Genomic DNA, 23,508 nt, shown 5'->3' on the forward strand with positions numbered 1-23,508 from the left:
ATATGTGTGTGTGTGTGTGTGTGTGTGTGTGTGTGTGTGTGTGTGTGTGTGTGTGTGTGTGTGTGTGTGTGTGTGTGTGTGTGTGTGTGTGTGTATGTATGTGTGTATATATTTATATATAATTATATATATATATATATATATATATATATATATATATATATATATATATATATATATATATATATATATATATTTATATATATATATATATACAGTGGACCCCCGGTTAACGATATTTTTTCACTCCAGAAGTATGTTCACGTGCCAGTACTGACCAAATTTTTTCCCATAAGGAATATTGTGAAGTAGATTAGTCCATTTCAGACCCCCAAACATACACGTACAAACGCACTTACATAAATACACTTACATAATTGGTCGCATTCGGAGGTGATCGTTATTACCTGGAGAGTATGCGGGGGTCCACTGTATATATATATATATATATATATATTATATATATATATTATGCATGTATGCTATTTAATCATAAGAAAAGGTAACTGCAAGCTGTGCAGGAATCACTATAGTTAATTGTAAATTGAATATAATACGAAGCCTTTCATATGATTAAAACACAATCTTACTTATATACTGTGTATGTGTGTGTGCATGTGTGTGTGTGTATACACACACACACACACACACACACACAGTATATAAGTAAGAGAAAATACTGTGACTGGTTGTGATTTGAACTCGGTCATCTCACCCAGCATGAGAGCAGAGGACCAGAAACTTGACACACCTTAGTCCACACTGCCACTGTGGTTGTATTGATATTTATACTCATTGATTGGGGGGGGGGCATTATCACAAGGAGAATGAAATATTTATGCCACTTTCCAACCCCCAAATTGTACATGGCTAGTCTTGCCACTAATTACTTAATGTTATGAGGTTCATTGTTGGTGTGGACTAAGGCTTCTCATCCTATGCTCTTGTAGTGGGCGAGATGCCTGGGTTCAGATCTCAGCTAGTTGTAGTGTTCTCATTGATATGTATGTAAATATGTATATGTACATACATATCAAAAAATATGTATACATACATACATACATGCATATACATATGTACATACATACAAGAACCCTCTAATTAACAGACTGTTAGGGGGTATGGGGTGTACAATATTGCAATTGTCTGAAACTTCTGAATTGTGAAATAAATTTTCACGATTGTCTAGTTGTCTTGTGAAGAAGCAGACCCGGTCTGATACTTCAGAAGACAACTGGACACTAAGAACACAGATCTTGTAACCTGTAGTACTACAGTACAGTGCTGTAATGTACAGTAATTATTTACTACTAAATGTAATTTTCTGTGATTTTACTTGTTTTCATGGTAGAGAACTGAGGTGTAAACTGCCATGATCAATAGTGGTGACTCGGAATGACTGATATTTTGAATCAGAGGAGCTTAAAGCTCTGCTAGTGAAAATGTGAATGGCTTCTATGGATACTAGACACTGTTTCTTGATGCTGCATTCCTAACATATCTGCACCACTCAAATGCCATACCTTCTTTATTAGACCAAATTTCTATTTTAACACTGAGATCTACATGGTTCCTTTTGGCACCACTACTTGCTTTAGAAGCCATTGTTAATTGCATTTTGCTTAATATGTTAATAAAGTTACAAAAAACTCAAAATCCAGGGAAAATTGGAGACTGAATGACAAGTGTATGTGTGAGTGAGCACAAGTGGTAAACTGGCATGGGTGACCTATATCTCAGGGAACAATGAACACAGGCAGGTCCTTGATGTGGCTGAAAAACATTGGAATCAATGGACTTGGTCTTATGCTTCAGAAGAGCCCTGGACATTTGTGCTGTGGACTAAATCTGGAATTACAAACATTTTTCTATTTTGTCCAATACTTCCAACATTTTTTCTGGTCTTTTTTTTTTTGGTCTCAAGTTGCGGATATCCATTATTTAGAGGTTTTGCTTCGCAAATTCACACTTGAGTGCATGCATGCACATACATGCATGCACACGAATGCACATGCACACACACGTGCACACACACACACACACACACACACACACACACACACACACACACACACACACGTGCACACACACACACACACACACACACACACACTGAAGTATCCCTGTTCGCAGATAATGTGAAGTTAACGAGGAGAATCAAATTAGATGAGGATCAGGCAGGACTGCAAAGAGACCTGGACAGGCTGAACACGTGGTCCAACAACTGGCTTTTTGAATTCACCCTGCCAAATGCAAAGTCATGAAGATTGGGGAAGGGCAAAGAAGACCACAGAGAGAGTATAGGCTAGGTGGCCAAAGACTGCAAACCTCACTTAAGGAGAAAGATCTTGGGGTGAGCATAACACCGAGCACGTCTTCAGAAGCACACATCAACCAGATTACTGCTGCAGCATATGGGCGCCTGACAAACCTGAGAACAGCGTTCCGATACCTTAGTAAGGAATCATTCAAGACACTGTACACTGTGTACATCAGGCCCATACTGGAGTGTGCAGCACCAATTTGGAACCCACACCTGGTCAAGCACATCAAGAAATTAGAGAAAGTGCAAAAGTTTGCAACAAGGTTAGTTCCGGAGCTCAGGGGAATGTCCTACGAAGAAAGGTTGAGGGAAATCGGCCTGACGACACTGGAAGACAGGAGGGTCAGGGGAGACATGATGATGATATACAAAATACTGTGGGGAATAGATAAGGTGGACAGAGACAGGATGTTCCAGAGAGGGGTCACAATTGGAAGCTGAAGACTCAAACGAGTCACAAGGATGTTAGGAAGTATTTCTTCAGTCATAGAGTTGTCAGGAAGTGGAATAGTCTAGCAGGTGATGTAGTGGAGGCAGGAACCATGCATAGCTTTAAGACAAGGTATGACAAAGCTCAGGGAGCAGAGAGAGAGGACCTAGTAGTGATCAGTGAAGAGGTGGATCCAGGAGCTGAGTCTTGACCCCTGCAACCACAATTATGTGAGTACAATTAGGTGAGTACACATGTACACATACTCACATATACATATATATTGGCCACTTTATTAGGTACACCTGTTCTCATGCTTTTTAGTGTAAATATCTAATCAGCCAATCATGTGGCAGTACATAAATGTGTAAAATTTTGTATGCAGACGTGGCCAAGAGATTCAGTTGTTCAGACTGAACTTCAAAATGGGGAATAAATGTCATCTAAGTGACTTTGACTGTGGAATGATTGTTAGTGCCAGACGTGGTAGTGTGAATAGCTCAGAAACTACTGATCTCCTGCACATCAGTCTCAAGAGTTTATAAACAATGATGTGAAAAACAAAAAATCCAGTGAGCAGCAACAGTTCTTTAGATGAAAATATTTTGATAATGAGAGGTCAGAGGAGAATGGCTAAACTAGTCCAAGGTGACAGTAACTCATATAACCACGTCTTACAACAGTGGTATGCAGAAGAGCATCTCTGAATGCACAGTGCATTGAACCTTGAGGTGGATGATCTACAACAGCAGAAAACCCACACTGGGTTCCACTCCTGTTATCCAAGAACAGAAAACTGAGGCTATAGTGGGCACAGGATTATCAAAACTGGACAGTTGAGAGCATCACCTGGTTTAATGAATTGTGATTTCTGTTACAACATGCATATGTAGGGTCAGACTTGGGCATAAATGTTTGGGAAATTTGCAGCCAACAAATCTGCTGCAACTGCATTATGCTATCATGTCAACATGGACTAGGATCTCTAAGGAATGTTTCCAGGACCTTGTTGAATTCTTTGTGGCATGGGGGCAAAGGGTGTATGGGGGCCCAACCTTGTACTAGGAAGGTGTCCCTAATAAAGTGGCCATTAAGTGTAAATATATAAAAGCACATACACTCTCACATGTGAATGTATGAACACATAAGGTAACAGATATATCTTAAAATTTTCTATCTACCATATGTTGAGAACAGTATACACCTTCCTTTGCGTTTCTTAATAGTTTTTATTCGTATAGTGTTTCCTCTCCATTTCCCTTGGGAAAAGTGGGTTGAAATATTTCCCTGTAAGAAATGCATGGCATACAAGGTAACTAAAGCACCAGTAGTAAGGGGGTGGTAAACCCTGTTTTTGTATTCAATTACTAAGAAAGAAAAATGAAGGCAGTTTTGAAATTCAGTTGCTGGAAAGCCTGTGACTGTAGTATAAATATTAAAGAACAAATTATTGTTACGAATAGAATGAATCTGGATGCCCAAGCATGGAATGAAATAAGTTAGAGAGGAGTATCTGAATTGAGAAGAGTAGGACTATGTTAGATATGAGAAAGTGAAAGCTAATATTTGAGTATTGGCAGTGTTAAATTATGTTGAATTGAGATAGAATGTTTTTTTGATAATTGGCAATGCACATTTTAAAAAGATAATAAACAAGGGTATAGGTACAAGGTTTGATAAAGTTCATAACTAAAGTATCTAGTACATAAAAGATTAATAGTAGTTAGAGTAAGAGGAAAAGAGAATACAAGAAGAATGGTATCTAGGTAAAAGACAAGATAAAATAAATGAATTACAGAAAGAGGCAATTAGTGAGAGAAAGGTTATTGCAAGTGAATTAGGATTAGGTTGAGGAGGTATAGTGGGGGTTTCAGTAAAGGTTTGTGGTTATAAGAAAGTGGGTGCAAGAGAAAGAGAATTGGTGAACTGATAAGATTTAAAAGGATAGCAAGGTAGAAAACATTAGTTATATATCGTATAAGGTTTTACATCGTAATAATGATTTAACCCTTAAACAGTCCAAACGTATATATACGTTCATGCGCGTAGCGCCCCAAACGTATATATACGTTTTCTTTGTCATTCATTCAACATTGCCATGATAAGCCTGAGTCACCTAGACATGAGATAATGGGTGTGCGCACTCACTGTGCGCCATATTAAAATAATTGGGGATGCCTGGGTACCATATGCTCTTTTTTCCTTTAAAAAAAAAAAGATTTTTTTTTTTTCAAAAAATTTGGGGCACTACGCAAGTGAACGTATATATACGTTTGGACCGTTTAAGGGTTAAGAAAGGTGGAGTATATGGTGGGGAAAATTGGTTAAAAGTGATGAAGGAGTGCATAAGAGGAGCAAATGAGAGAATGACACATTTTTTGAAGAATAGCGAACTGCTTTGGAGAGAGAGTTAAAGTGAGAAAGCCTGGTAGGCAAATTTCTTTATGAATTTTGAATAAAAATAGTAAGATGTTTGATAGGGAGATTAAGTAAAAAAAAAAACCATGATACTCTACATATGACATTATATACAGGTTAATCATACATAGAAATGGCCCTAGTAGGCAATACTTAAGATTAAGCATACCTTAGAATAGCTTATACAATATGTGGTAAATTGGTAAATTACATAAATGTTCAAAGTAATTTAGTTAAGTTATATGGAAATAAGAAATTTAAGTCTTATGATCATTCTCAGTAATAATGCTGAATTATTTCACAGGTTTGGAGATAAGAAATTTAAGTACAGTGTTCATTCTAAGATAGGACTTTTAATTAATAATAATCCTAATAGTAATAATAATAATAATAAATTTATTTTAGCATTATACACGTTTGTACAAAGGAGTACATATAACAATTGGGTGTACATGTCAAAGCCCCTTTATATGCAGAGCATTTCAGGCAGACTTAAGACTTAATTAGTACAACATTCATGTCAGAATGAAGGGATTGTAAAGTAAAATGGTACAATTTATAGCTAGAGATGATTAGCAGAGATTAATAACATGCATGAGAATGAATTCTGGTAGGTAGGTAGGTAGGTATCTGGGATATGATGAGGATATTTTGAGATGTTAAACTTCAAGAGAGGATCCCAGTGTGCTATTTTCACCTTGGACATACAGAAAATGACTTGATCCAGGGGTAAAACTGTTTATATCACACCATATGAAATTCTTATCAAAATAAAAATAGCAGGAAAGAAAAAAGCAGCCAAGGAAAACTCAAAATAAACAGTAAAATATTTACATCACATTCAGTAGCTGGTTTGATGATGCATTTGCTAAAGAGAAAATTTTTTTTTTTTTGTAGAACTGCATCAAAAATTAATATAAACACAAGAATTTTTTTTTCTATTAACTTTCTAGGCATGTTGGTCGCAAAGTAGTGATTCCCCATCTAACTTCAAGAATGCATTAGTTACCCTTCTTCTGACCATCAAATACATTTTGAACATGTCACAGTGTGTGTTGACATCTCTCAGATGTGGAAGTGAAATTTGAACCCATTAGTTGCTGTTGTCTGGCATCCAGAGTGAAAACTATTCCCTACTGCATTTTTGCATATTCTCATAAGTTGTACTATAAATTAGGTATACAAATACGGAACTTATAGATCAGTAAGAGAACGATTGTTACATATAAAATATTTATAGAATAGTGAAATAACCTAAAAATTTATTCACATAGAGGGGAAAATAATTACTTGTTGCAGGATAAACTTTTATTTCTTGCTATTTTTGGGTGCTACTTTCTTATTGTAGGTGACAATGCAGACACAGAACCTGATGCATTTTAAAATACAGTTAATTGTTTTCAGGTTCTTACCTAAAGGATGTATTTGAAAAAATAATAAAAAATGGGGATTATGATTATAAAATTATGGTATATATATATATTTTGTTCTGGAATGAATAAATTTAGTATCAAGAATGCTTTCAGCCATATTTAATTATTTAACTTACATAATTCATTATATAAAAATAAATGAAATTTAATATGTTTTTAGCTGTAGATTAAATTTTGTAGGAAAATAAATTGTAATTATAGAAACCTTATCTCCTCTTCCCGATAAAATGTAACGATGAAGCTGATTTGAGCACTTGGTTTTTTTTTTTTTGGGGGGGGGGGGGGGGAAGTATGACACTTGTGATGCACAACACGGGAAAACTACTCATAAAAATTCTTGCCCTCTCTTTAGCACATTTTTGGCTATGAAAAACTACTTTTAAAAATGTTAATACTGCACCATTAAACAAATGAGAAAAATTCTTATAAAACTCTGCTAGGTCAAACTTGCAGATCTCCTAAAGCACATTGAAAATGACACAGGAATTCCATCAGAACTGGGCAGGAGCCTTAGTATTCTTATACTGTGAGGGCTACAAACCATGACATTGATTAGGATCTAATCAAAGTACTATATTAGTACTTGACAATTCTTATTTAGAACATGATATACTGTACTTGAATCCTTATTTATCCATTTTGGCACTCAACATAAAGCGAATGTTAGTGCTGGATTATTTAATAGAGGCAGGCATGATCAGGAAAGGGAGTACCCTTTCCTGGATTATTTAAATTTAATGCCTCTTCTTGTTCAAAATATAGTTTATAGTCTAATAATGACTTGTATGTACCACAAAAGTGAGGACTGCATCACATCTAATAAACACATCTAATTAGTTCCTGTTGGGAAGTTGCCTAGACAAAATTAGCCATTTGGTGCTTCCCATGACTGGAGTCTCGTTTTGCTTTTTTTTTATGTATCATGTCAATGCAACTCACGCATTTGTTTTTTTTATTTGGCATAACTTTGATAACTCTATTGAAAATGCTCATTGGGATCCCTGATGGTTATAGACACCAAGGAAGAATAAGAAAAAAAGATACACAACACTCTAAATTTATTGTTTTCCTGCTAACTACATTAATGTCGTACATTTGATAATATCACTATACCAGGCTCATTGTTGTAGGTTTTATGGATTTCTACATATCTTTCTGGAAATCCCACTTAAAATTATTCACTGCTTTAGCTCAGAACATTTATATATACTACCAGGTGTGTGTGTGTGTGTGTGTGTGTGTGCATGCATGTATCTATCAAAAAAATTGTATTATGCAATTGTTACTTTTTCATGACGGAATGCAGAGAATCTAACTGAACATATGGAGTTGCAAGTCCTCTACTTTGTAGTGTAGAAGGATTACAGTTGCATGCCCCTGGTTTGATTCTCTGCACTTACCCATGAAAAATGTATTTAATTTTAAATATCAGCATACCTTCTAGAAATGTAAAAGAAGGTTGGCAAAGTTTTTCAGAATTATTAAGGATTCTTCATAAATCTAAAAGGATCCTTGGTTTAAGTGAAAACTCCTTGCATTTTTCCTGTTTAATTTTTTTTTTTTTAAATTTCGCAATGATGAATCTCTAAAAAAAATTACCCAACTATTCTTTTTCATTTCTGGAGGGTGTCTTGATATTCAGTTTTCATAAGACTTGTGAATTTCTCCTTCACCCCTCCCCCCTCCTTCCCCATTTTCTCTCTCTCTCTCTCTGTTTGTCTCTCTCTCTCTCTGTCTGTCTGTCTGTCTGTCTGTCTGTCTGTCTGTCTGTCTGTCTGTCTCTGTCTCTGTCTCTGTCTCTGTCTCTGTCTCTGTCTCTGTCTCTGTCTCTGTCTCTGTCTCTGTCTCTCTCTCTCTCTCTCTCTCTCTCTCTCTCTCTCTCTCTCTCTCTCTCTCTCTCTCTTTCTCTTTCTCTTTCTCTTTCTCTTTCTCTTTCTCACACACACACTATACTATATACAGTCATACCCCACTTTACGTCAAATTCACGTTTACGTCACTTTTCTAATGTAAATTTCAGTTCAGCAAAAGTCATTATGCCTGACTTTACATCACTCAGCAACGTCACCTACGCCATAAATTTTTTAATTGTGTTCATTTTCTTTAAAAATACAACTAGAATGTATTTTTAGTGTTCTTTAAGGTTTAGCAATAGTTATATTCTTTCGTGAGTTATTTACGTTAGTTTTACAGTGTTTATCATTTTAAGGCATATTTAAGGCATTATGTCCAGTTTACGTCAAAAGCCAGGTTACTTCACGACTCTTGGAACCAGTTAATGACATAAAGTGGGGTATGACTGTATTGACTTAGGTACATTATTTAATTAAGTAATTAAGCTTATTGAAATAAGTTATTAAAATTGTCAGTATATTAGGAATAGATGTCAAATTTAAAGTATTACAGTTAGGAGGGAAGCTCTAAACCTGTAGGGGTTATACAGCACCTTGACAATGGGAGACAATCAGATTCTGTCCAAGGAAGGTGAGAACAAGACCAATTTCCTCAATTAAGAGTCCCTCACCAGTGTGAAATAACCTCCATTGAGGGGATCAGCTTTTAAATCATTTAGGTTTGATTACAAAAATAGTTCATTATTTCCTTTGGGGATATTATAGAGTATTCCATATTCCTGGAGGGAAAGCAAAGGAATATTTTTTTAAACTAAGACAGTACACAAATGTCAGTTACTACATAATTACAAAGTCTGGGTATAAAGGTATAACACAGTGTAAATCTTTATTTTAGATGACATTATGCTTAGCACTGAGCTTTATCATACCTGATAAAGTTGAGCCCTGAGCTGATCATTGAATTAAATTCAAGTTTTCTTTACATTACACACCTTTATATGCCTGCTTGTCAGCTGTTACCCCAGTCACTATTACAATGTCTGATGATGAAATGGTGTACATTATTGCAGTATATTTTAGCTTGGAATTCCCAAGGAAAGTGTCAGGAAGTTTTACACTTGATAGTGTTGCCTGCTTTGTAGTGCATGGAGTGTTGCTTCAGTCCAGGGATGCACAACCTTTTCACTTAGTAATACTGTATTAATGACTTAAAAAATTAGCTGTAAAGTGTACAGCATATACACAAACTGATATGATTAAAGCCAGTGGAAGATATTCTGTGCCTCAAGTCATTGTATATAAATGGTTTAGAAAGCAGATCAAGTTGATGAATGAGACACTAATGCATGCAACATTTGTGTATCTGTTGTGGAAATGTTTGGTAACCCAGTGGCCTCATCAGCCCATTAAATAAACATTTCCACAATAAAGATGCCATATGTTTCACAAGTGTGTTATTTAGCCAAAAGTCAGAGACTGAGTTTTTACATAAGACATGAAGGTCCTCCTGCGAGCCACAGGCTGTACATCCCTGCATTAGCCAAATCCCACAAGCACCCAGTGCACAGAATGAAGTACAAGAAATTACACCATATACATAATTAATCACTAGCAGTTGCTCGGTATATTTGACACATATATTTACTGAGGTGCACAAATATTTTAATTTACTGCCAAGTTTGTTATTTGCACAAGTTGGTCTGCGGGCTCAAAGTCATTTCCTCAGTGATGTTCAAGTAAATTTTTAGATACCAGTAGAGAAGAAAGAAGCTGCATATTATATTTTTTTCAGAAATATTTCATTGATTTGTTAAAGATTTTTTATGACTGGCTTGAGACCCAGACTAATTTTGATTGACTTTTTTGCCATTTTTTTAGGGGAGGGGGGAGATACACACAAAGTATGCTTGGTAAAAAGAAAGATGGCTGTTTGTAGGTTAAATTTTATATAATTTGTCACAATATTCATGTGATGGCTGTATGGTATGAGTCATCTAACAAGTGTCAATAATAATAATCAGCAACAGAGTTGAGTCTCTCCATGTTGTTCACTATCAACTGGCCGGTTTAGCAAGAGTTTGTTTTCATATTTATTATATGGGCTTCATATCAGGGTTTAAAACTATCCTATTACTGTTGCACTTCATTTAATAGTTAACATAGAAATAATATTCTTCTGTTATACAGGTATTAAAAGAGCAACTCATTCTTAATATCACATTATTATATGTATGTATAAATCTTTGATCAGTAGCAAACTAATGGGGTGTAACAGTATTTAAATTTTTTGACCAATGGGCAGCCCAGTATATATGGATATGTTTATGTAAACAAGTTTACACAATGCCATTTCACAAAATAAGTTTGACAATAGAGCTAAAGTATCTGGAATTTCTTTGAGGCCTCTGTTTCCATGTAGAATTATCCTGGAGTCCATCGATTGTAATAACATTAAATTACTCACTTTTATATCATTTTCTCTTTTTTTTTTTTACAAATTTGTCAATATATTGATGTCACTGTCATAAGATAAGCTGTTATTATCATTCTTATTATTTCGTTATTATTGCAATGTTTATTTTACCGGCTGATGGCAGATTCTCTGCATTAAGTTTCTGTATTGCCAGCTATTCTAATTAGTTAAAACAACAAAAGTGATTTGTTAAGTTGGTATACCACAGTATGCTACACACAAACATTTTGCTCGTAGGCTAATACTGACAATTAATTTATAGTTCTTCCTGCGTGTGACTTGACATGGTAAAATAACCTCTGGTGCATATAAAATCTATTGTATTGTAAAAGTATCACTTCAGTAAAGTCATAACTGGTCAGATTTGACCAGTGAAAGCACTTGCCACTAATAAAGTAGTAAATTGTCTTCTGTCAGTAGCTGGCAAAATTGGCATTATATTATTTTTTTTTTTTTAGAAAGGTTGCTTATCTGTACTTCTTTAGGAATTTCTGCAGGTGATACAGAGGCCTGCTACAAGTGTTCTTCCCTCTCCCTGTTCTTATATAATTGGCTTCACACGTCCTGCATGTCACAAGGTTACATTGAGTTGCCACTGATCCACTCTTCTGGAATAACAATTATTAAGACCTCGTCATCATCACCTTGTGATTTCATTCTTCCTTAATGTTACTCATGGATTCAGAGAAGCAATGTTCAGATGCTTCTCATTCTGGCTGTCTGTTGATTATTTTCATCACTTGTATTTTTTATTATAAAGAGTGCATACACTGTGTGCATGTCTTCCTATAGTACCCTTATTACCTTGGTTAAGAAAGTTTTCCATTTCAAACTCATGACCTGCTTCTTGGGCTATAAACAATATGTAATTCTTACTTCTTGAGTAGGTTTGAAGTAAAAAAAATTATACTTATCTGGCATTCTACTCTGGAATTAATTATATGCACAGTTAATGAAAGCATAAGATTTTTATTTGTAGTTAGGCTTTTTTTTTTTTGATGTTATCTTTTGTCATATAAACGATAACTTTGTCATATATTGCAAACCATGCGGTACACAGTGGATAAAGTACTTGCCTTTTGTATTTAGGCCAGGCCTTCATTGCTGACAAAACTATGAAAATATTGAGAGAAGCTAAGACCAAAATGGATAATTAATCATCAGTATTTCTCGTGTATTAAGTCATGTTCTAGGCCCTTATTTATAATTATGCAAGCTCAATTTTTTTCAGAAGATTTATGTATTACTCTCTTAACTGTTCTTCATATCTTGCTCCAGCATCATTGAAAAGTTCTTAGAAATAGTGGCAGGAACAAATTGGGAGCAGATTTATTTTCATAGTTTTGTCTATCACTGTAGGTCATATTTTATTTTTTTTGGCTAATGAGAAAGGGAGGCAATGTGGCTTTTATTTATAACTTGTCTGATTTTGCATGTTAATGTAGTCTTTATTTAGATTTAATTTATAAATATACCTTTAATTACATATATGCACTATATATTGCAGAAGCAGTAGAAAAAATAGATTTTTTCCCTCAATGGCTAATCTAATACTTATACTTTAATAATAAATATAGTAATGTATTATGTACACATTTAAAAAAAAAATGGTACTGTTATTATATACTGTACAAAAGTTATAGTTTTGTAATGTTTTTACTCTTGTTTTTTGTGAGATTTAAATACTTCATTTTACCCTTAACAACATAAATATAAAATAACAGCAGTCATATACTGTCTGTAGTCAAGCAAGCAATATTCCTCCCTTTTTCCTAGTACTTTATTTCATTTTCAATTTTTTTTATTCACATTCTTGAAGACCCTTGTATCTATTTATTGTTACTTGTATGGAATTGAGTATCAGATTTTCAAGACAACCACAAGTCGTTTGATTAAGTCAATTTGCTAGCACTCACTTTACTCAAACTTACTCTGGTGTCACTGTGTTGCGGCATTATTAACACATAACAACTTGATGTTTATGTATGTAATAAAAGCTCATCCATGTATTTAATAATAAACATAGTACAAAGAAAATTTCAGAGTAATGGACTGTATTAACTGTACTGCATCTGAAAAATAAATAAATAAATAAATAAATATATATATATATATATATATACATATATATATAATATATATATTTATATATTTATATATATATATATATATATATTATATATATATATATATATATGTATATAGATATATGTATATAGATATGTATATATATATATATATATATATATATATATATATATATATATATATATACTATATATATATATATCTATATACATATATCTATATATATCTATATACATATATCTATATACATATATCTATATATATCTATATACATATATCTATATATATCTATATATATACATATATCTATATATATATCTATATATATACATATATCTATATACATATATCTATATATATCTATATACATATATCTATATATATCTATATATATATATCTATATCTATATATATATATATATATATATATATATATATGTCTGTATGTATGTATATATTTATTTATTTATTTATTTATATTGGCTTGTGGGTAATCTTGAATAATGGAATTATGCTCATATCTGTTTATGTAAGAATAACCAACATCAATGGCATGTCTTTTTTACATCCACATACAATTCATGTTAGTGCAATGCCTGTTAAATTATTTAATTTTTAATTTATAGAAATTATTCATTTTAAATTTTGTTTTTCCTAGTTTCTTTTCATCTCGTAAATGATAGTGATTGTAGTGTTAATTTGTTATTTCTTGATGAGGCCACCTTATGTGCTTCTGTATAATAGATGTGAATAGATATATTTTTATTAGAAGTCACTAAAAAAAGGATGCTCTTGTATTTTGAATTTTTATACATTTTCCTGCATTAGGCTTATTATTTAAAAATTAACTTATTATGCCTTAATTTTTAAGGAAAATGTATTCTTGTAGAAAATATGAGCATTTTTTAAGGCTTTTGCAGTATGCAGCTAATTGAAGTGATTGTATCTAGACATGACTATAGTATTTTTTATAAACTTAAGTTACTTAAAAAAATAAAATTGTGTTCATATTAACTAACTCACAATTTTTCCAGGCGGCACAACTCGTGCTCAGTGGGAAGACGTCACAGGATCTACACCCCTCACATTTGTCAATGACTGTGTCAGCTTCACTACTACAGTTTCTGCCAGATTTTGGTTAATGGACTGCAGCAACATACCAGAAGCCACTAAAATGGCCACAGAACTCTACCGGGAGGCAATTCATGTACCTTTCATGGCGAAGTTTGTCGTATTTAGCAAGCGACACCAGCTGGAAGAAGCAAGAGTAAGAGTATTCTGTATGACTGATGACCGGGAAGACAAGACACTTGAACACCAAGAGTTGTTTGTTGAAGTGAGTTTTGGATTAGCTTTTTTTTATGTAGTGTCAGGAATTGTACACACTTAAAAATTATTTTTAGCAGTAAGTGCATTCTATGTTTGTATTTAATTTATTTTTATTAAATATACATTACTCTTTAATTTGCAAAATAATCTCCCAGGTTGCTAAGTCTCGTGATGTTGAAGTGTTGGAGGGCAAACCACAGTTCCTAGAATTTGCTGGTAACCTAGTTCCAGTCACAAAGTCTGGGGACCAACTTGCTTTCAACTTCTATGCGTTCCGAGAAAATCGGCTTCCGTTCACAGTTCGTGTAAAGGATCAGCATGCTGACCCTATTGGCAGAGTGGCCTTTATGCGACAACCTAAGGTAATCCATGATGAAACATAAATACATATTGTAAGTTAACATGAAATTTATAATAATTTATGGTAAAGTTAATTAATAAGAAATCTTATTAGTTAATGAATATATGTCATGAGTGCTATATAAAATTTACATTTATTACAAACTTTTAACCCTTTCAGGGTCGACAGGCCCTCTCAGAGTCTTGTTCTCAGGGCCGGCCAAATTTCAAGCAAAAAATAAACTATTTTTTCTTATGAAAAGACAGAGAATCTTTTCCCGATCATAATGACACCAAAAGTATGAAATTTGATGGAAAACTTACGGAATTATGCTCTCGCGAAGTTAGCGGTCTCGACGATGTTTACGCATTGGCGATTTTGCCCACTTTGAGCCCTATTTTCGGCCAATTCCATCATACTTGTTGATGAAAATCATAACTATTTCGCTAGAACTCCATTTTTTCTATCGAATGAGTACAAGAAACCACCCATTTAATGATTTCAACTATCCATTTCAATGGTCAGAATTTAGCAATTTTGCCAATTTCACACAAATTTCAAAAGATGCCAATTTCCGAATAGGGTCCAGAATAAACAAGAAAGACATTCCTGGCACTAAAATAACATTTCCTCTGTTCATTAGTCATGTCCCCATGCCCCTCTTTACTGTTTTGCAGACTACTGCGTTGGTGTAGAAATGGTATAAATAATATCAGCACACTTGTGAAAGAATATTAGACTCGCCAATTGATGTGTATTGGACGCATAGCATGATTTGTTTACTTTGGAACTTTGGTAAAAATCAAACATTTCTGCTACTTAGAGCTCAATTTCAAGGTACTTTTCTTTGTAAAACCAGTCAAAATTATCTCAATTTCTGTAATATATCTTCCATTCTATAAAATGAGACCAGGAAAACTAGAATACAACAAAAAATACTATACGAAAATACAGTGCAAAGTCGCTGTTTTAATCCAAAACCACGGTCAAAGTTTTTTTTTCTCATTACGCACTGTGTGCTGCAGGATTTTTTTTATACCGCACACACTGACCACATAGACCCATTCTTTCATATGTAGGCATACCAGCTTTCTCTCACTAGATTTGAGGGCGCTAGAATTTAGGCGTACTAGTACGTCAAAAACCCTGGCTCGTAAGCCGTACTAGTACGGCCGAAACCCTGAAAGGGTTAATTGTTGTAGGTTGTTCTCAAAATAAATGAAATATGGTATTAGCTAGTTTATTTCAGGATTGAAGTTATGTAACTCCAACATCAGCCTAAGTGAGTAGTTAACTAAATTTATGTTTGGCTATTTACTACTCTTCCATCTTGCTCAATAACACCTCCTTGCCCTCTAATCTTCCAGGATGGGCGTTGGAAGAAGGCTTCACTAATTAGCCTGTTAAAACCCCCTGTGTTTCAGGTTGGGCGTGGTGATCCCCCTCAGACCCCCATCTGTAACCTGAACATTGCCCTGCCTGACAACATCCAGCCCGAGCCTGCGCCCTCAGAACCTGACCTCCTCGCCCTAGAGAAGAAGTACTCCTTCCTCTCCATTAGTGAGTAACTGCCGTCTTGTCTGAATGTTTCACACCTTCCCTTCATCCTACCTCTTTAATACATTTTTATTCTGTTTTATATTTTGTTTTATTAGGGTTTTCATTATTTTTCAAATTGTGTTTATTGGATATATTTTGCTCTAATATAATTAACAATTCATTATTGGTAAATACTGTAGCACTGGTTTTTATGGATAATTTTTCTGTTTTCTTGTAAGAAAAAGAACTAACTTCATTGTCTTTGTACTCTCGTATTCCTCCACTGGAGAAATAAAAAAAAATTTTAGTGTAGCATATAAGCAAAAGTGTATGAAAAAATAACATATTTTTTCATACACTTTTGCTTATATGCTACACTAAAAAAAAAATTTATTTCTCCAGTGACAGTTATCTGTTATATTTAAGCTTTTATCAAAATCATTTGTTTTTAATGGATTGTTTTAAAGGCAGTGAGATGTACTGTACTTCATTGTGCTAGTCATAAAGAAAACTCATAATGAATTTCTGAGAAGCCATGTTGACATATCCGTCCTCTTGGCAGGTGAACATTGTCATTTTTACATGGAACATTACTTATAACTAACTACCAAACAAGTGAAAATTACTGTAATAATTTGTGGCACAAGTAAGATGGGTTTAGATACACACTACAGGAGTACCTCATATGTCCAATATTCTATTAACCAAAGAGCATCTGGTTAACATAAAAAAATCAACAGTCTCATACCTATGTTTTGTTAATTTAGACAATGGTTGTTTAACTCTTCCCACACATCCCATCTCTTAAAATTTTTCATAGCAAAAAAATAAAAATGGATTGAATTAATAGCCAAAATATATTGTATTCACATGATATTGTAGATCTGTAGAATCAGTACTCTAGTTTGTTGTTATGGCCCATGGAGTAAATTGATTTAGGATTTAATGGACCAAGTCCATTGTTTTCAGAACTAATGAATATTGCTACAATTACAATCATAGAAAAACAGTTGGCATTACAGGACACCCTCTCCCCCTATTAACCCTTAAACTGTCCAAATGTAGATCTACATTTTCACTGCCAGCACTCCAAATATTTTGAAAAAAAAAAAAAAAAGTTATTTTTTTAATTAAAGAGAGCAATTTTCTGTGTGTAATAAGACCCAAAAAAAAATTTTTAGGACTAGTACTTACTGAGATATAAGACTGCGAAGTTGGCACTGGATGCTCACCTGAAGGCAACATGGAGTCCTGCCACTTGCAGAAGTGTTGCTGATATACCTTTTTTTTTTTCTCATTTTTATTTTAATTTATATAATTTTTATGTTCTGATAATTACAATTTATAGTAGTTCTTGTGATTTCATAGCCAATCTTTGTTCTGACACCAATATTAGGTACTGAAATAGTACTCGAATAGTCACAAACACACCGACAGGTGAACATTTTCACCTGCCTTGGTCATTTACTATTGTCTAGAATTATATACAAAGTATAGTGGAACCTCTACTTATGAGTTTAATCCATTTTGTGACCTTGCTCGCTTCTGGATTTGCTCATTTGCAGAGTTGATTTTTCTCATTTAAATTAATTGAAATGCAATTAATCCGTTCCAGCTCTCAGGAGGCACGACAAGATACTTTAATATTTTGCTAATATCATCTGTTTGGCTTATTTATCTATCACAGTTCATCTAATATAACATAATAAACAATATAAATAACATAGAAACCTGAATGAATAAAATATGTCATTATGTGACAAATGGAGGCAGCCACAACTGCTCCCGCATTGTTGTGGTAATCACTGTCATCTAGTGACGGCCTTTTGAAGCCGTCTGTTATTATAATTATTATAGTATAGTACATTATTATTATACATTATTATAATATAGTACATTATTATTATATATGTATTATTATTATACGTATTATATTATTATTATTACACGTATATTATATTATTATACATATTATTATTATTACAGTATAAATAATTTGTAATTTATATTAACACAAAAAATAGAAGATTTACTGTTATGCAGACTACTGTATTATTGTAATAATTGTATAAATAATGTCAACCCATTCATGACTGCATATTAGAATGGACAGTTCCGATTAATATCTTTATTATGCACCCCATACCCATCCTGTGGGCAGTAGTCAAAAGATTACAGAGGTACATAATGGGTCCAGGGACTGGACCCCAAAGTTATGATAGCTGAACTAGTTACAAAGGTAATGAACTCCAGGTAGATCTGGTCGCAATCATTGCCTGGAATGGACAGTGATGTCATTTGTTTACTCTTGAACATCGCCAAAGAATCGAAAATTTCTGCTGCTCTGAGCTCAATTTCAAGGTACTTTTTGTTGTGAAACCAATCAAAATCACATCTCTTTCTGTAATATATCTTCCATTCTATCAAATCAGACCAAAAAAAATGAGAATATGACCATAAAAACCATACGAAAATACTGCTAAGGGGCGGCAAATGGCTGAGAAGTGAACTCCGTTATTTATGGTCCAATTTCTTTCATTTATGGTGTACGTTAAGCATCTTTCCATCATATATTGCCCAAGTTCTGAGATCCAATTCCCTAGATCAAGAGCAAGAGCCTCTTACCAGCGTCGAGGAACCTCCCTTGAGGCCTGCTCGTATCTGGAAATTTCGCTCACGTCTGGAAACAAAAGATCAACCGAGCGACTGCTCGTATCTGGAAAAAACTTGCATGTGGATGCACTCGTAAGTAGAGGTTCCACTGTATTTATAGGTTCCAGCAATGTTTTAGACATGCTGGAGTATATATGAAATTCCTTGAAGCACGGTGTAAGGCGAGTGTCACTCCACTGCTGACAGTGCAGCAGTGGAGTGACATTTGATGATCGTACACTGTTCCAGGGAACCGTGGCTTTATTTATTTTCACTGCTACACATAAACATGTCATCTGTCTGTCTGTCTAGCTCTGTCTGCTTATCCTTCTTTTTGTCTGCCTGTGTGTCTTTGTTTTTCTGTCTGCCTGTGTGTCTCTGTCTTTCTGTCTGCTTGTCTTTGTCTCAGAGAGCAGCTCATGAACCAACAGGTATTACACACAGTTCAGAGTTATCATGTCTGATTCCTGATCAGGTGAAAATGTATATTACTTGCCAGTCATGCTTATTATGCCTTATATATACAAGCACAGTATAGCACTTTGTCTGGATTTTTTGGGTTATCCTAGGTAATTTACACTATGTATGATACCTGTACTTATGTGCACCTTTGAGTGAGAGACAGAGATAGACAGAGACAGATACAGACAGAGAGACAGCCGTAAGTCAGACAGCCAGCCCGCCGAATATGTATTACACATGTTCCAGAATAATTTCTCTTTACTTAGGACATAGCTTATAGGACAATCTGGCAGGATGACACTACCAGTGGTATCAAAAATGAAAGGATGTTGCATAAATGTTGCACATGGGTTATTATCAAGGTTTTTGATATTTCCTCGACCACTTGTGGCCACATCCATTTCAAAGCCACTAAACTCTGGGTCAACATCACTTTTCTCTCAAAAGGGGTGTTAATACAATGTGACATCAGTGAATCCCTGGTGTTTGTCATGCTATTTGTTCTAAATGGCGCTCAATTGAACTGGTGCTCACACAAGCTACTAAGTGGTCCCAGATTTTTTAATACTGCTCACACCAAGTGTTAAGACCCATTCTATACTGACCAGGTATCTCAGGCCAATCGTGCCAAATTTGAAGGCAGGAAAAATAAAACATTGATCTACATTTGGAGCACCAGCAGTAGTAACATAGATCTACTTTTGGACAGTTTAAGGGTTAATACATTAAATCGAGGTTTCACTGTATATAGCATTTTCTACGTTAACTTTTAAAAAAAATAATTAGGAGAATCCCACAGAGGGATGAAATGGTACCTAATAGGCATATTCTATAGGTTAAAACATTGTTCTGTGAGTCTTAAAGAATTTGATACTGTACAAATGCATCACCTGCACACCTGCCACACTGCAGTGTTGACATGTGACAGATCATCAGATAACTACCTGGAGGGTGTTCTAGGGGTCAATGCCCCTGTGGTGGATCAGATTCTGATCAACCAGGCTGTTACTGCTGGCTGCATGCAGTTCAACCTATGAAAGACACGTAAGCAAACACTATAACATATTTATTAGAAAACGTTTCGGTCCTGGGACCTTGATCACTTCTAACATACAGAGGTAGGAAGACATTATATATAGGCGGAGAGTGAGGTGTGACGCACATGACCTGAGGAATGTCATGAGAACATAAGAATGGAGGAACACTGTAGAAGGCCTACTGGCCCATGCGAGGCAGGTCCCCATCAAAAACAACCTCCGCCCATGATGAGGACGGGCAGACGATGAAATCACGTGACTTCTGTGTTGTTGGGTTGGTGCTGCTTAAGTATCATGTATGCCAATGTTTTTGAAATTTTGTAGTTTCCAGTGTTGCGTTCTATAGTGTCGGTGACGGCGATTAGTGAGGCTTCTAGGCACCGTTGGCGTCTGAGGTCTGGTTCGGTGAGAACGAGTTGTGCCTCATTCCAGTTCATCAAATGCCCCGTGGAGTCTCTGTGGAGGACACATGCGTACCTTACATCGTCTCTGTTAGAGGCATTTCGATGCTCATTCAGGCGGACTGCAAGATCTCTGCCTGTCTCGCCTACATATTTCTTGGGACAGAACCCACAGGGGATAGCGTAGACGCCTGCTGTAGAAGTTAGAGGTGTGGGGCTGCGTTTCGTAGTGAGGTCTTTGATAGATGATGTGTTTATGGTGGAAACGTTGATGTTACTCATAGTAAGTGCCCTGCGAGTATTCGTGGCAACATCGCCACATGGGAGTACTATGAACTGTTTAGGGGGCTGTTCCATGGGCGGTTTGTTGAGGATAGCTTGTGCCTTGAGTCTGCAATCTCGGATGAAGAAAGATGGGAACTGAAGACGTGTAAAGGCTTGTGTTATGTAAGTGCATTCTTCTTCTAGAAAACAAGGGCTGGAGATGCGAAGAGCTCTCAAGAAGAAGCCAATGAGGACTCCTCTCTTAGTGCGGGTGTCTTGGTGTGAATAAAAGTGTATAAGATCGTCCTTGTTGGTAGGTTTTCTATACACTTTGAAGAGAAGTTTGTCACTGTCGGGAGATCTGCACAGTAGAACGTCGAGGAAAGGAAGTTTGCCATCATTTTCGAGTTCAAGTGTAAACTTTATTGATGGTTCAACTGCATTGATCTTGTTGAGAAGGGCCTGGATATTGAGACGTCTCGGATAGAAAACCAATATATCATCAACGTATCTTAGCCAGGTAACGGTGTTGGGAATGAGGGTGCTGAATTTCTCTGTCTCCAGGTTTTCCATGAAGAGGTTGGCAAGCACAGCGCTGAGCGGGCTGCCCATTGCCATCCCAAAGCATTGTTTGTAACAGTTGTCCTGATACTTGAAGAAGTTGAAATTAACACAAAGTTCCACTAGATTGATGAAATCTAGAAGCCTCACTAATCGCCGTCACCGACACTATAGAACGCAACACTGGAAACTACAAAATTTCAAAAACATTGGCATACATGATACTTAAGCAGCACCAACCCAACAACACAGGAGTCACGTGATTTCATCGTCTGCCCGTCCTCATCATGGGTGGAGGTTGTTTTTGATGGGGACCTGCCTCGCATGGGCCAGTAGGCCTTCTACAGTGTTCCTCCATTCTTATGTTCTTATGACATTCCTCAGGTCACGTGCGTCACACCTCACTCTCCGCCTATATATAATGTCTTCCTACCTCTGTATGTTAGAAGTGATCAAGGTCCCAGGACCGAAACGTTTTCTAATAAATATGTTATAGTGTTTGCTTACGTGTCTTTCTAAACCAACTTGTCGGTATTTATTACCAAGGTTTATACCAGTTCAACCTATAAACCACAGCTCAGCTAGTCAGGTACTAACTTTAGGTGCTTGTCCAGCTCCCTCTTGAAGACAGCCAGGGGTCTATTGGTAACCTCCCTTATGTACACTGGGAGGCAGTCAAACAGTCTTGGGCCCCTGACACTTATTGCTGACTTTCCATTTGGAAAAATGTTATTTGCTGAAGCATTGTAAAACTGGAAGATATAAAATAAAAACAAGACCTAAAATGTTCAAATGAGATTAAGTTAAGGACATATTTTGGGTCAGTTTCTATTATGAAATATGTTTGGCCTGTCTATCATCCATAAAATTCTGTTGCTTGAAACACTTTTGGCCTTACATATTTTGGATATAAGAGATCATACTGTATATACTACTTATACTTATTACAAAATGAATGATCCAGAGATACACTGAAATAGTTACGAAGTTTTCCTATATGTCTAGCATCTGTATCTTAACTTGATCATCACTAACAACCTAACCACTCTTCCTTAACATGGGGATCACTGGCCCAAACCTTTAAATAATCTTTGTAGAAAATTTGGAACAAACTGAAGATTGTCAAGCCACATTTTCAACACAAGTGAGTATTGGCACAGAGTGACAATAGTGTAATAAATAATATGGACTAGGTTGAAACCAGTTTCATGATCATGGTGTTTTTTTTTTGTTTTTTTTTTTTTCAACAAGTCGGTTGTCTCCCACCGAGGCAGGGTGACCCAAAAAAGAAAGAAAATCCCCAAAAAGAAAATACTTTCATCATCATTCAGCACTTTCACCACACTCACACATTATCACTGCTTTTGCAGAGGTGCTCAGAATGCAACAGCTTAGAAGCATATACATATAAAGATACACAACATATCCCTCCAAACTGCCAATATCCCAAACCCCTCCTTTAAAGTGCAGGCATTGTACTTCCCATTTCCAGGACTCAAGTCCGACTATATGAAAATAACCGGTTTCCCTGAATCCCTTCACTAAATATTACCCTGCTCACACTCCAACAGATCATCAGGTCCCAAGTATCATTCGTCTCCATTCACTCCTATCTAACATGCTCATGCACGCTTGCTGGAAGTCCAAGCCCCTCGCCCACAAAACCTCCTTTACCCCCTCTTTCCAACCCTTTCGAGGACGACCCCTACCCCTCTTTCCTTCCCCTATTGATTTATATGCTTTCCATGTCATTCTACTTTGATCCATTCTCTCGAAATGACCAAACCACCTCAACAACCCCTCTTCTGCCCTCTGACTAATGCTTTTATTAACTCCACACCTTCTCCTAATTTCCACACTCCGAATTTTCTGCATAATATTTACACCACACATTGCCCTTAGACA

At 35.5% G+C, this 23,508-nt stretch overlaps 1 protein-coding gene across 22 annotated transcripts in view; it reads left to right on the forward strand.

The window, feature by feature from the left end:
- LOC128689421 (ankyrin-2) overlaps positions 1-23,508 on the forward strand; it is a 989,227-nt gene that overhangs the window by 782,770 nt on the left and 182,949 nt on the right. For 19 of the 22 annotated variants that reach the window (XM_070086289.1, XM_070086296.1, XM_070086297.1 and 16 more), the window contains 3 exons: positions 14,053-14,354; positions 14,503-14,709; positions 16,055-16,247. In XM_070086289.1, coding sequence (XP_069942390.1) covers positions 14,053-14,354; positions 14,503-14,709; positions 16,055-16,247 — 702 coding nt within the window. The remainder of the gene's footprint in view (positions 1-14,052; positions 14,355-14,502; positions 14,710-16,054; positions 16,248-23,508) is intronic. The other 3 variants (XM_070086299.1, XM_070086290.1, XM_070086302.1) reach the window with 1 other exon arrangement.

This window comes from Cherax quadricarinatus, chromosome 18 (assembly GCF_038502225.1).
Source record: "Cherax quadricarinatus isolate ZL_2023a chromosome 18, ASM3850222v1, whole genome shotgun sequence".
In the NCBI taxonomy this organism is placed as follows: domain Eukaryota; kingdom Metazoa; phylum Arthropoda; class Malacostraca; order Decapoda; family Parastacidae; genus Cherax; species Cherax quadricarinatus.